Source organism: Parasteatoda tepidariorum, chromosome 5 (assembly GCF_982258835.1).
Source record: "Parasteatoda tepidariorum strain Cologne lab strain chromosome 5, Ptep-v5.0, whole genome shotgun sequence".
Lineage (NCBI taxonomy): Eukaryota > Metazoa > Arthropoda > Arachnida > Araneae > Theridiidae > Parasteatoda > Parasteatoda tepidariorum.
Window position 1 is genome coordinate 36,777,423 of NC_141759.1, and position 12,967 is coordinate 36,790,389.

General features: G+C 27.0%; 1 protein-coding gene across 3 annotated transcripts in view; it reads left to right on the plus strand.

The window, feature by feature from the left end:
- LOC107452429 (protein zer-1 homolog) overlaps positions 1-12,967 on the plus strand; it is a 36,417-nt gene that overhangs the window by 11,424 nt on the left and 12,026 nt on the right. For all 3 annotated transcript variants that reach the window (XM_087163673.1, XM_087163674.1, XM_087163675.1), the window contains exons 4-9: positions 1,142-1,286; positions 3,506-3,708; positions 4,258-4,320; positions 7,712-7,766; positions 9,546-9,599; positions 10,781-10,942. In XM_087163673.1, the coding sequence (XP_087019799.1) occupies positions 1,142-1,286; positions 3,506-3,708; positions 4,258-4,320; positions 7,712-7,766; positions 9,546-9,599; positions 10,781-10,942 (682 nt within the window). The remainder of the gene's footprint in view (positions 1-1,141; positions 1,287-3,505; positions 3,709-4,257; positions 4,321-7,711; positions 7,767-9,545; positions 9,600-10,780; positions 10,943-12,967) is intronic.

The window sequence follows — 12,967 nt, forward strand, 5'->3', positions numbered from 1 at the left end:
ATGTTAATTCCTTACTTATGACATACCTTGCGACCACTCTGCTTCCTGATGAACCATCGCACACCTATTGAAAGAGGTATTAAACAAAGACATCTAAAATAAACAAATCCTGAATTTTGGTGGTAAAGTCAGAATTCGCCGATCGAAAGGATGTTACATTAATGTCTGAGTAATGGATGTGGTTATCACTATAACATTTTGTATGTGTACATTTTGTGGTTATCACTGTAACATTTTGTCTGTGTACATTTTGTGGTTATCACTGTAACTCTGTTGCTAAAATTATAAAGTCAAACAATTTTGTTACTTTTAACTCACAATGGGCACTTTTATTTGCCCCAGAATAATGCATTTGTTATTTTTATGGGTCATTTTACTTAGCACCAGATATATGAAATTTATTTTGATAAAAACCTCTGTAAAAAATAAGGAGAATTATTATAAATTTAAGTAACCAAACTTCCAATGGTTTGGTTATTTGCTAAGAGTGAACTCAGAAAGAAATGTTAAAAGTATATTAGATGCAAATCTCGAAGGATCAAGATTTTGAAAAAGACTAGAATAAAATGGAATGAGTAGATTGAAAAAAATTTGTTAAGAATTACCAACTACTAGAAAAAGAATCCAACTGAAAATGATGCTTCAAAATCTTGAAGTTGGACAGGACTCTGCAAGGGTTGTAATGCTAGGATGGTGATAAAAATGTTTGCTTTGCACCAAAATATTAAATTTGTTACTTCTTGCTCTTGCTCATAATGGACATCTTCTAAAGTCTATAATTCGAATAACTGACACCCCTCGGGTTCATTGTATGTATCTTTTTATATCCATGGATTGTTTTAGGCTCTTCTTTTTTATCTATTAATGTCTATTAATGTCTATTTATATTTATTAACTATTAATATTTATTACCTATGAATATTTCTATTATTGCCCTTTCCTACGCACTAAAAAAAATTTCAGCACATGATTACGAAATCCATTTAACACTCTCAACAAAATTTTCTATGATATTGCAATGACTGTATACCGCAGTTACTACTTCACAATGTTTTGGTTTGTAACATTTCAGGTTGTCTTTTTAACTAAACATTTGTCATGCTTATCTGAACATGATTTTAATTGTAAATTTTTTTTATAGCAAAGTCAACGAAGAGGATGAAGAGGAAACATCCTTAACTGATATTCCTGGTCTTGCAAGTAGAGTACATAGACCCCTTGAATTTTTAGGACTATTAAATTGCTCTCATCAAGCATGCTATCGACATCATATACCAGCTATCAGGGTAGGTATTATTTATAATTTCTTTATATTGTATGTGACAGTATAACTAAATAAGAATTTTACGTGTTCTGTTTATATACGTATTTTAAATATCGTTGAGTTTTTGTGATTTAAGCATTAGATTACGGAATTAAGACGTTCTTATGTAATACTCATTTACTCAATGTTTAGTTTCTTACTTGTAATCTAAAGTTTACATTTCGTTGTTAATACAAAATCTTGTAAATGAGATGTTTATTTCCTACTTATCAGCATTATCTTTTTTCTGTCCTTATTCGCATTGGGTTACTTTTTTTTTAATGAAGATTTGTTAGGGAAAAAAGCAACAAACAATTAAATGATGGTTTGCTAGAAAAAAGGTGTTTTTTCACATTTTTTAACACATTTATAATATTTTAATGAATAACAATATTGTTGTAAGATTGGATTTGTGACAGAAGAATTATATAATCAATGTGATTTATTTGTTTCGTTTTTTATTTGGTTACAATTATATCAATTAATTTTTAATATGATATTACCAAATGGAAATTTCGTATTACACATTTCAGTAATTATTTTTCAACGCCCTCATTGTCATTGTAAATCCGTGTTTAGGCCTCCTCCCCTTTTTGCATTTAATGCAGTTGATTTCCCCATAATGGATTATATTAATATTGAATATGAAAAACTGTTCACGTTTTTTATAATTCAAAATTTGCGCTTTTGAGTAACCTTGTGATGCGCTCGATTTGTGCTGATACCATCATAAATTCATGACGTATTTTGAATGTTTAAAAAAGTTATTGTTGCTACAAATTTTCTTGATATTCTTTTTTTTTTAAATCCCTATGTTTTTATACATTATTATTATGATATGCAAAATTCAGATTGTGCATTTATTAGTTACTTTTTGATGCAACGATAACACTGTTCAATTTTTTCACAGTTATTGCTACTGGTATCCATGTGGTTTTCTTAAATCTTGATATTTTCATACAATATTATTAAGAGACAAGAAATTTGAACTTCACATTTGAGTAATTACTTTTTGACAGGCTTTTTTTGTTAAATCTATATAACGTTTCATTTCCCCCCTGCAGTTATTACTGTTGATTTTCATCCGATTTTTTGAAATTCCAATATTATTATAATACAAGAAAAAGTCGCTTACCTGAGTATTCACTATTTGACTTGATAATTCTATTATTTTTTTTTCAATACATTTTTCGGCAGTTATCACTACTAATTTTCTCGTATTTTTTTAAAAATCTACTACACTACAATACAACATGTGAACTTAAAAACGTACATTTAATTTACCCTTCTTGACTCATCCAATTCATGTGGTTTTGTTGTAAATACACGTGGTTTTATAATAAATATTTTTTCTTTTATTGTTGCATATTTCACAGTTCAATTTTTTTAGTTATTAATTTTTCATGCGATGACAGCTTTCTATTTTTGAAAAAAGAGAAATATTTGTTTTTCTATCTATATATTCTTTTATGAGAAATTTTTTTTCTTCTCTCTTTAAATTTTATAAATGTCACTTTTTGTACATGAAAATTATAGTCTTTTATTTATCTTCTACGTACTTAAAAAAATAATATTATCATTACTAGTTTTCTCTTATATTTTTAAAAATCTACTACACTACAATACAGCATGTGAACTTAAAAACCTACATTTAATTTACCTTTTTTGACGCATCCAATTCGTGTGGTTTTGTTGTAAATACACATGGTTTTATAATAAATATTTTTTTTCTTTTATTGTTGCGTATTTCACAGTTCAATTTTTTTTTAGTTATTAATTTTTCATGCAATAACAGCTTTCTATTTTTGAAGAAAGAGAAATATTTAATTGTTTTTCAATCTATATATTCTTTTATGAGAAGATGTTTTTTTTTCTCTCTTTAAATTTTATAAATGTCACTTTTTTTACATAAAAATTATAGTCTTTTATTATCTTCTGCATACTTAAAAAAATAATATAAATAGATAAAAAATAGTCACCAAGTTCTATTTCCAGCAATCACATGTCCGATTTCAGTACTTAAAATTTCACTATAATATTCAAAATGTCTTATCTTGGGCAACAATAGTAAAAATTGAGGAAAAAATGTGAGAAGTGTTAAGTTATTTGATAAGTTTTTAAATTCAGATTATGTAACTCTATTTTAAAATGTTACTTCTATTGCATTTGTATCAAAGTACATTTTTTTAATTATTTTTGCAGATTGCTGGAGATAATGGCGAGGAACAGATTCTAACAGCTGGTCAAGCATATTGCACAAGAGAATCAGCAATTCAAAAAGTACTAAATGATCTCTTTTCACTATTTCGTTTTTCTGAATGTAAAAACATCCCATTGGCACTTGACATCATCATGGAAGCTATGCGTATACACTTAAGAAAAAAGAGCATTCAAGTAGCTGGCAGGTATATTTAAGATTCCATTATGTCATTGATTCCTAAATTTTTTTCAAGTCACAACCTCTTATATCAAACAGTGATTCCGCTTATGCTTGACTTAGCATTCACTTTAAATGATCTCATGCGAATTGATTAACCAACTGTAAGCAATCTGTGGAGCATTCTTTCTACTTCTTTAATTACTTTGAATGTTGGTGCTTCTATCATTGCATGAAGTATTTCTGATATCCTTTTTTTTCTTTATGGTGTCCTTTTTTTACTTTAGGCAGCTATTAAACTTATTAATGAAATTATTTAAATGAATACTTTGTTTTTATTTTAAAATTTTCATAGTAAATTTAACTTGTAAAACTGATATAAAACTATAAATTTAGTTTACCAAAAGGACCTATTAGGTTTTCATTTAGTGGCATGAATCCAACAGATAATTCATGTTGTAAAAGTAAAATTATGTTGTAATAGTGCTTGTCTGAAAACAATTGCCACTTTTAGTTGTGACTTATTTTATAAATTTTTGCATCTTTTATACTAATTTTTACTCTATATATTTTTCAGTGCTTCTCTTTTCTATATTGTGAAATCTGAACATAAAGAAACATTTAATGTAAAGATAAGAAGGTGGGTATATTTGTATTGAAAATCTTAGGTAACATGTATTTCTGTCGTTGACTGTTTACATATATATTAAATTAAAGATGCCCAAATTTACAAGAATTCTTTAAAAAGCTTCATAACAACAGGATAGTAGTGCTCATAACGTACTCTGAAAAAAGAGTTATCCTAATGCTTGTGTAGTAGTCCAAATTATTGAATAATCATCTCTAAGCACAATTACTTATAATAAACTATATGTAAATGTTTATTGCTCTCAAAGTAGCTTTGTTAGCATCTAACACGCAAAATTTAATCGAAGTCAATGTAGTTGTAGTAATATTATTATTTCAAATAAGCAGGATTCTCTAGCTCTGCTCATTAAAAAAGAAAGGAGAGGGCAGTTTTGTAGGAACAAAAGCATTATGAAACACTTGCTCTTCATTTAAAATGTAAAATTAAACAAGATTTTTAAAAGCAAACAAAAAGTTCAAGTGAGAAAGTTAGGAACTTTTTTTTTCCGATTATTAAACCAGAAGGTATGGATAAATGAAAATGAATTCTTGCAAAAGGTGATTATTGTAAAATTAAAAGTAACAAACATTGTACAAATTCTTTCATAGATTGTACGCATCTTCTAAAAACATCTGACACTCTTTTTACTTCCTTTGTTTTACTAAGCTGGTAAAACAATGAAAAACAATGGTTTAGTCACTCGAGAAAATGAGTTATTTTATGAGGAAAGAGAAAAGTAAAGTTCCAATTACTTTCAATTAAAAGACTTGCAATTTTTTCATTAATTTATTGGGATTTAAACATAAAAATGTAATTTTATTCCAAGCAAATTTGTTTAAAACTGATTAAATATTCTGAGTTTTTAATTGACTTTTCTTATTACTATAGTTGACACTCCATTTAATGACTCCTTTCATCCAAATGAAAAAGATATTATAATGGTGGGTAATTATGTGTGTGCACAAATATATCATAAATATCTACTCGTAAATATATCATAAATATCTACTCGTAAATATATCATAAATATCTACTAAAAAATAAAAGATTAATTTTGACAAAACAATGTTGTACTTTGATAAGAGTTGACTAACAGAATAATTTGTATAAACATATTGTTTTCTTATAAATGCATAAAAAATGTTTTTGTGAAATAATATATTGTTAGTGAAAAATATGTAAACAAAATAATGCACTGGCTTGGGGAGGCATTTTCTTTAAACATATGTCTAGATAACTGCAATGTGCAAATGAGTTGTGAAGACAATGTGCTTTAAATCCAAAAGAAATCACCCAAAGGGACTAAAATTTTACAAAATGAGTGAATAACAATCTCAAACAAGGAAAGTATGATCATTGAATTTATTATTCCTTTTTAAAGGAAATTTTTGAAGACTAGTAATTTACATTTCACTAACTTTTTAACCAAAAATCATGACCCCCTGGGATAAGAATCTAAAACATCTTGTCTCTCTTCCCTATTCAAAGGGAATTTAAATTGTTTCACATTAAATGTGCAATGACCAAGGCAGGATATAATTTTTTAAAATTAGTAGCAAAGTTAACTAGTGCAAAAAAAAAAAAAAAAACTAGTAGCAAAACTTGGGTTTACACTCTCATTTTTTAAAGTGACATTGCTCTTCATTTTGTGGTGGAAAAAAATGGTTCCTAAATGATTGATGTTCCATATTTATGCTTTATAAAAGTTCAAATAACACTATTTTATGCTATTTTCATGTTGCAAGATATCTAGTGTTTCATTACATTAAAATTAGGCCTTAAATTTAGAGCATTTGGTAAAATAAAAGATTTTTTTAAATTGTTTTTCTAGGAATTTTTTTTAAAAATTCATTAAATGACATACTTATCTCAAAGTAGAGCTTTTTTATAAGAACTTGTCCAAAATTCTATTATTGAAACAGAAAAAATTCAACTTAAAAAAATAAAAATTGTGATAATAAAAATTTTAAAAATTGTGATGACATGGATTTACAATGGAATCTTTATGAATGAAATGTATCAAAAGTGATAATTTAAATTTGCTAGTTGTGAGAACATCGTATAAAAATGATGGGAAATTGAAGGATTCAGTGAAAATGGCTGATATACAATTACTGTAGAAAAACATTTTTATGAATTTGCAGCAGAATCAAAGTAAACCGAACAGGTAAAAAATTTATTACTTAAATTTAAAATTCACTTGTCGTAATTGCATTGTTTTGAAATATTGAAATCGTAATAATGGTGCAGAAATAGTCAGAAATGCAATAAATAGATGCTGAAAAAACAAGCAAAAAACGAGGCATGGTTAAAGTTGGATGCATTCCAAAGTGTGCATATTAACAACTTATAATTCAAATTAAAAATACATATTAACACATATTAGAAACTTTACTGAAATGAATTTCAAGCAAAAATAAAAAAAATTGTAATTTACGAGGGAATCGGCTGAAATAAATTATTAAGTCTCTGAGACCATAAAATGTTATGAGCAATTTTTTACTACTGTGTTTTTCTGGAATTAGCATATGATTCTTTTTTTTTTAACAATCATTTTGCTAGTTGATGAAATTGAGCCCTGGTGGTAGCATAAAAAATTGTGATTTAAATTATGTTCTCAAATCTTTTGCTAAATCAAATGACTTTAAATGGCTCTAGAAGCATTTTCTTTTGAAACGTAAAAATATTCAAAGTTTTTTTTAGAAGTTATTTTCAGAGGAATACAAAATATTTTATTTAAATTTTACACCTAACATTTCCAAATGCTAACTCTGTAATTCTCATCTCTTATAACATCTCTTTTTGTCCACGCCTAAATGAACAATAAGATCCAAGATGGTTATGATGTGAGAGCACAAAAATACTATAATTATTTTTTCATAACTAAAAATTTTAAATTTGACCAACTAGAAAAGAAAAATAGAGTGTCGTTGTTCTTTCATTAAATGAGCTTTAAAGATTATTCATTTACACTAGGAAATGAAGACTCTGTATTGTCTTTATTTCTTGTTCACAAGCTTCCAATCGCCAATTTAATAAATTCATAACACTCATTTCCTTTCCTGGACGTGATATTCAAATTCTTGGCATTTAAACGTGCTGCCAAAAGACATATTTTCTAAGGTTATTTGTTGACGGTTTATTGCCAAATGCACTTGGATTCTTCATTCACTGAATTTATTATTTTTATTATCACTGTTGTCAAGTGTACTCATATGCTTCGTATATTTGCATAATAATCCCTTGTTCTGATATACCTAATGATGATACCTAAATATAATATTGTTTATAAGCTGTTAAATTTTTGCACTAAATAAAATATAAATATATATATTGATAAAATGGTTGTTTTATTAAGGAAATTGTTATTGTCATTCAATGTTAATGCTTTAATTTCTTTCAGGAAAATTATTAAAACTTTGCTGGATGCTATGTTTGCTCATTATTCAGATACAACTGTGAGTAATATAAGTGATTTTTTTTAACAATATTTTATCCTTATGGCTAAATAATAATAATTAGTATATGATTTTTACACTAATTTATTTCATTTGTCAGTAATTCTTATTGTTTTATCTTTTCAACTGCAACATTAAAAACTTAAGTATTGTATAAGAGAAATTCTGTATTATGCAGATTTATTTGTACTAACTATAACTAAGCAAATGTCAGTTGTTGCAATTGTAGTCTTTATAAAAAATAAAAAACATGGGCCTCAGTGGGAATTTTAAGAAAGCCTGCACTGTTTCCCTTCCCTGGAGTACATAAGGCAGTGTCTTGTCTTTATCTTAGTATTTGTAGACGATAAGTACAGTGAATTCGCGATAACTCGAATCTGATAGGACTGACGAAAAACTTCGATATATCGGAAGTTCGACTTACCGTTAGTTTCGGTTTTGGAATTTCAAAATAGTGTTGGATTCTTTAATTAATGCTTATTAATTACAAATCTTCTAAATGCTTACAATATTTAAGATAATTTTTCTGACAAGCCATTTACGATAAACTGTTTGAAGCACTTTATGATACCCTGGTCTATTGACTGCAACTTTGCTGTTGTGTTTGGCTGGAGAAACTGCAAGTTTACTGCTTTCAAATTAGTTAGATCACTATGCACTATCCATTAAGAGTATCACTTTTCTTTTTTTAGCGAAGAATTTCCGATCTAATTTTCTTACATAGTCTTCAAATAAAACTGATGTCATCCAAAACTTTTTGTTAGACTTGTAATCCAAAGGATACGTTTTTACATTCTTGAAACATCAGGGATTTCGGTATTTTCCGATAACAAGTAAGGGCAATTTCTCTGACCCAGTAATGTTTCATTTAACCACTGTTCACATACTTCAAGAGGGGCAACTTTAGCTTCTCCATGAAGAGTGCAAAAGACATTGTGTGTGTGTTGCAAAGGAAGGGCAAGATATCAGCTCCTAGCTTTTTTTTCTTGCTTTAAAAGATCAACAAAAAAAAAATCGAGTTAAAGGGAGTAAAATTCGAGTAATCGAGAATAATTAACATGAAATTGAAGATAAAAGGGTCGGGACCTCATAAAAAATCGAGTTATCGTACTTCGAGTTATAGCGAATTGACTGTATTTTATATCCTACTGTGAATCCTAGTGCTTGAAATGGCTTGATAAGTATGGTATCGAGTAGAATAAATAATAATATGTATATATATGCAGCCAGGGCTCGATTTATTAATCCCTTTGAACCAAAGGAAAATTAACATTATAGTGTGATGTTGTTACATCTAGATACACAAAAACATATAAAATATTTACTCATAAATACTGGACTAATTTCGGAAAACACATTATTCTTCCCTCCACTTTGCAGTAAAAGGAGGATGTACTCGAAAGCATAGACTGTATTTAGATATAGTCAATTCCATATTACTCAATTAACAATTTCTCTCTATTCTTATTCCCTATAACTAAATTTTTTTAAATGATTGCTGTCTTTTCTAGATGGAAAAATAAAAAAATATATCAATCACTATCAAGGAACTAAAACTTTCTCACTTGTTCTCTTGTGATCTATGCAGAATAGATTTAATTAGTCAAAACAAGTTGAGTCACTGTGTGAAAGAAAGAGTTAACACCTATATACCTTATATTTAAGGTATATTTAAAAAATAAATAAATTGTTCATAAAAAAGTAGAAAATTTTTTCAGAAGAAGATATAGATTTCTGAACTATATCTTTGTATTTGATTTTTAAATTTTTTTTTTCTAGATGCTTAGAAATGGTTGCCTGGCTCTTATTCATTTCAAAATACCTGAAGATATGGTATGTTTATATCAAGTTTAATCTTTACAAAACCTTAATAATAATTTAATAAATTAAACAATTTGTCATCAATACATATTCTGTTTATATATATATATGTTAAATCTCTAAAAACTGTTGTAGTAAATTAGGTGGTCATATATTTCAAATTGTAATGTGGATACGTAACCTGCAACAGTTAAATGGTTGCTTAGTAGTTCCCAGTCTTTGAACCAAAACATAGCAAGCAAATAAGAAAAATGTAAATATTTTTCAAATTATGAAATTTATAAATTATGAAATTGTAGCATTAATGTATCAAAATGTAGATGTAACAAATGTTCATAGTGTTAAAAAGGCTTTTTATGCTATTGTGATTTCTTTTTTTTAGGAAATTTTTTTTAAAACATGTTTAAATGTAGTTTCACGATTTATTTAATAATAAAAATGCAAGTTATTCATATACAGTTTAAAATAATAATAAGAAAAAATCATATGGAGGAGGTTGAAATCTCATTATGATTTAATCTTATTAAAGAAAAGAAAAAATGTGTGAACAATTCAAAAAGTTTTTTTTTAATATTTGAGGCAAATTCTGATTTTGATTACACTAAGAAAAGCGATTAAGTTGTTATTAAGTTTTATAAAAACTAAGATCAATTTGACTCTCAAAAACAAATTTTCTTTCTCCGCAACCCTCTTCAAAAAACAAAAAAAGAAGGGGGGGTTATCTCTAAACTATTACTTTTGGACCATTTTTTCATTCAATAGTAAAAGAGAACAGACATTAAGGCCAGTAGAGTTTTGTACATAAAATGAGATAGATGTTTAATTGTGGAATGTTTTTATTAGTTATTTATTTGTACATAATTTGGTTTTTGAATCATTTTCATGATATGAAATTTTTAAGTAGTTATGTAAAATTAGTTAAGTTTAGTTTAGTTGTCATAAAATAATAAAATACTCTCTTTTTTTTGTCAATTCAAAGTTTATTTTTCTGTAATTTATAGCCATTATTATCAGAATATTACTCAGTATAAGTTTTTTGTAGAGTATTTGTTTTATTTAAACTTAGGGATATTAAGGAAAATATTCAGTAGTTTAGTGTCTTATAAACTTTAAGTTTTTTTGTTGTTGTATGTAATATTTTATCATGCTTTCACTACAGATATGAACTATTTATTTATACTTTTCAATTGCAGTTTTTTGACTATGAACGTTTTGCAAGGTTGCTTCTGTTGATTGTCTCTCAAGTTGATCAGGATGATTTTGTTCAGCGCATTGGCGTCTATTTATTAAACAGCTTGGCTTGTCAAGTTGACGGAATCGAAAAGAAGCTTGTTGGTGATCAAGGCGCTATAACAGTATGTTAAAAAATTTTAATGTACAATTACATTGCATTTGAAATTTTTATATTTCTGTATTGGTATATCAATTGAAATGTTAAGTCTATGGATTTATATATTTTTAATATGAAATTTTTAAGTCGTTATTGACATACGACAAAAGCATTTTTAAGTCTTGGGAAACTTGAATGATGTTTTTGATGAAATTCAAAATGTTACAGAGTCTTAAGAAGACTTTTCAATTCTGATGAAAGTTCAAGTGTCAAATTATTTTAGGGGGGGGGGGGGAGAATCTAGATTTTAAATAGCCTTTACCTTACATTTGTTCAATATTAAAAACATGTGTTTCATTGTATTGTAGGTCAAATGTCAAATTTTATATCACAAATTATCACTGAACCTTTATGAATCATAAATTTTATTTTTGTTGTCTACATATCTTCCCCCCCCCCGACTGCAAAGTCTACAACAATGAATAAAATATGAGTAAATGCAAATTAAGGTGAATTGAGAAACTTCTTTCTACAAACATTCTGCAAGTTAAAAAACTTCTGCATTAAAAAATACATTTAACTAAATATAACTCAGTGAAAAAAATTATTTTTAATCATTATTTTTTTCCCCTTATTTATTTAATAATAGGGTGATTCCACACCATATTTGTTGTCTAGCACGCTTGAAAATTTTTCAATAATTTATGAATCACATATAAAATTAAAGGTCATTAAATATATTTTATGAATATTAAATGAGTTTTTTTTAAAAAAAATTATGCAAATTCTTTAAATTGCATGAAATGTGAAAAAATTTAATTTAAAAGTTGCAGACATGACAAAGAGAAAATATTTTTTTGCCAGTACAACATTTAATATTTATAATTTGGTTGCATACATTGCAACCAACTTTACTATTTGGTTGCATACATTGGTAACATTCCATACATAACAAGTTGCAAAATATAATTTCACTAAATTTTTATAAGCATTTGAGCTTGATAAGAAAAACCCTTTCAAGTGAACCTGTATCACAAACTATATAACTTATAAAACTTTGCAATGTTGCCTTTTATTTTTCTAATAACCAATTGCATTGACAAATTACATTGTTTAATTTCAGTTATTAAAAAGCTAAATATGTATTTTAAATTTAAACAACATTTGCATTTATGGCAAACTATGTATTTGTTCTAAATTACGTTTGGAATAATGGCAACAAAGCAGTTAATGGAATACTGTTTGACATTATTTAAGATGATTAGTTAATGCACATATTTATTTGCATATGTTTTTCTATTAAATTGAATTTTCCTTTGAAATTTGATGAGATCTAATCTTTACTAGTTGATTTACTTAATTATTATATACTTAATTAAAGTTTATTGAACTTGATACAGTTTGTAGAATTCTAAGCTATGTTTGTTTAGTTATAAAATTCCTCATGCCATCAACAAGTACAGAAACTGAAAGCAGGTGCAATGAAATGTGAAACTGAAAAAGCAGAAGAAAGCAATATAAAGAAAAAGAGGAATACAAATATTCTAAGGTTCTTGCTGAAGAACAGAAGTAGTACATAAGAATGAAAATTTAAGAAGCACAAAGGAAATGTAGGAAGAAAAAAGCAGAAACTGAAAAATCAAGCATGAGTTTATCTGGCTACACCATCAGACATTCTTTGGGGAAGCCTGTAAAGAAAATTAATAAAGCTCCCCTGAAGAAACTTCATGGTTTAATAGATGTGATATCAAAAATTGATTTATATTCGCAAATTCAGCTTTTCACAAAGAATGCTGAATTTTCATTCTTTGAAACAGCTCATGGTAAAAGTGTTGTTGGTGGGATAGGTAGCATAATCAAAAACATAGTTTGAAGAGCTGCATTGGAAGGTAGAGAAGTCATTGTTGAAGCTAAATCTTTTTTTATATTTCATTCAACCTACTATATAATTTTTATTTAGTGTTTTGGATTAAATTAAAACTAATTTTTATATAAACATAAAATCTTTTTATTTAAATTTTTTGTTCATATTGCAATAATAAATAGAGGT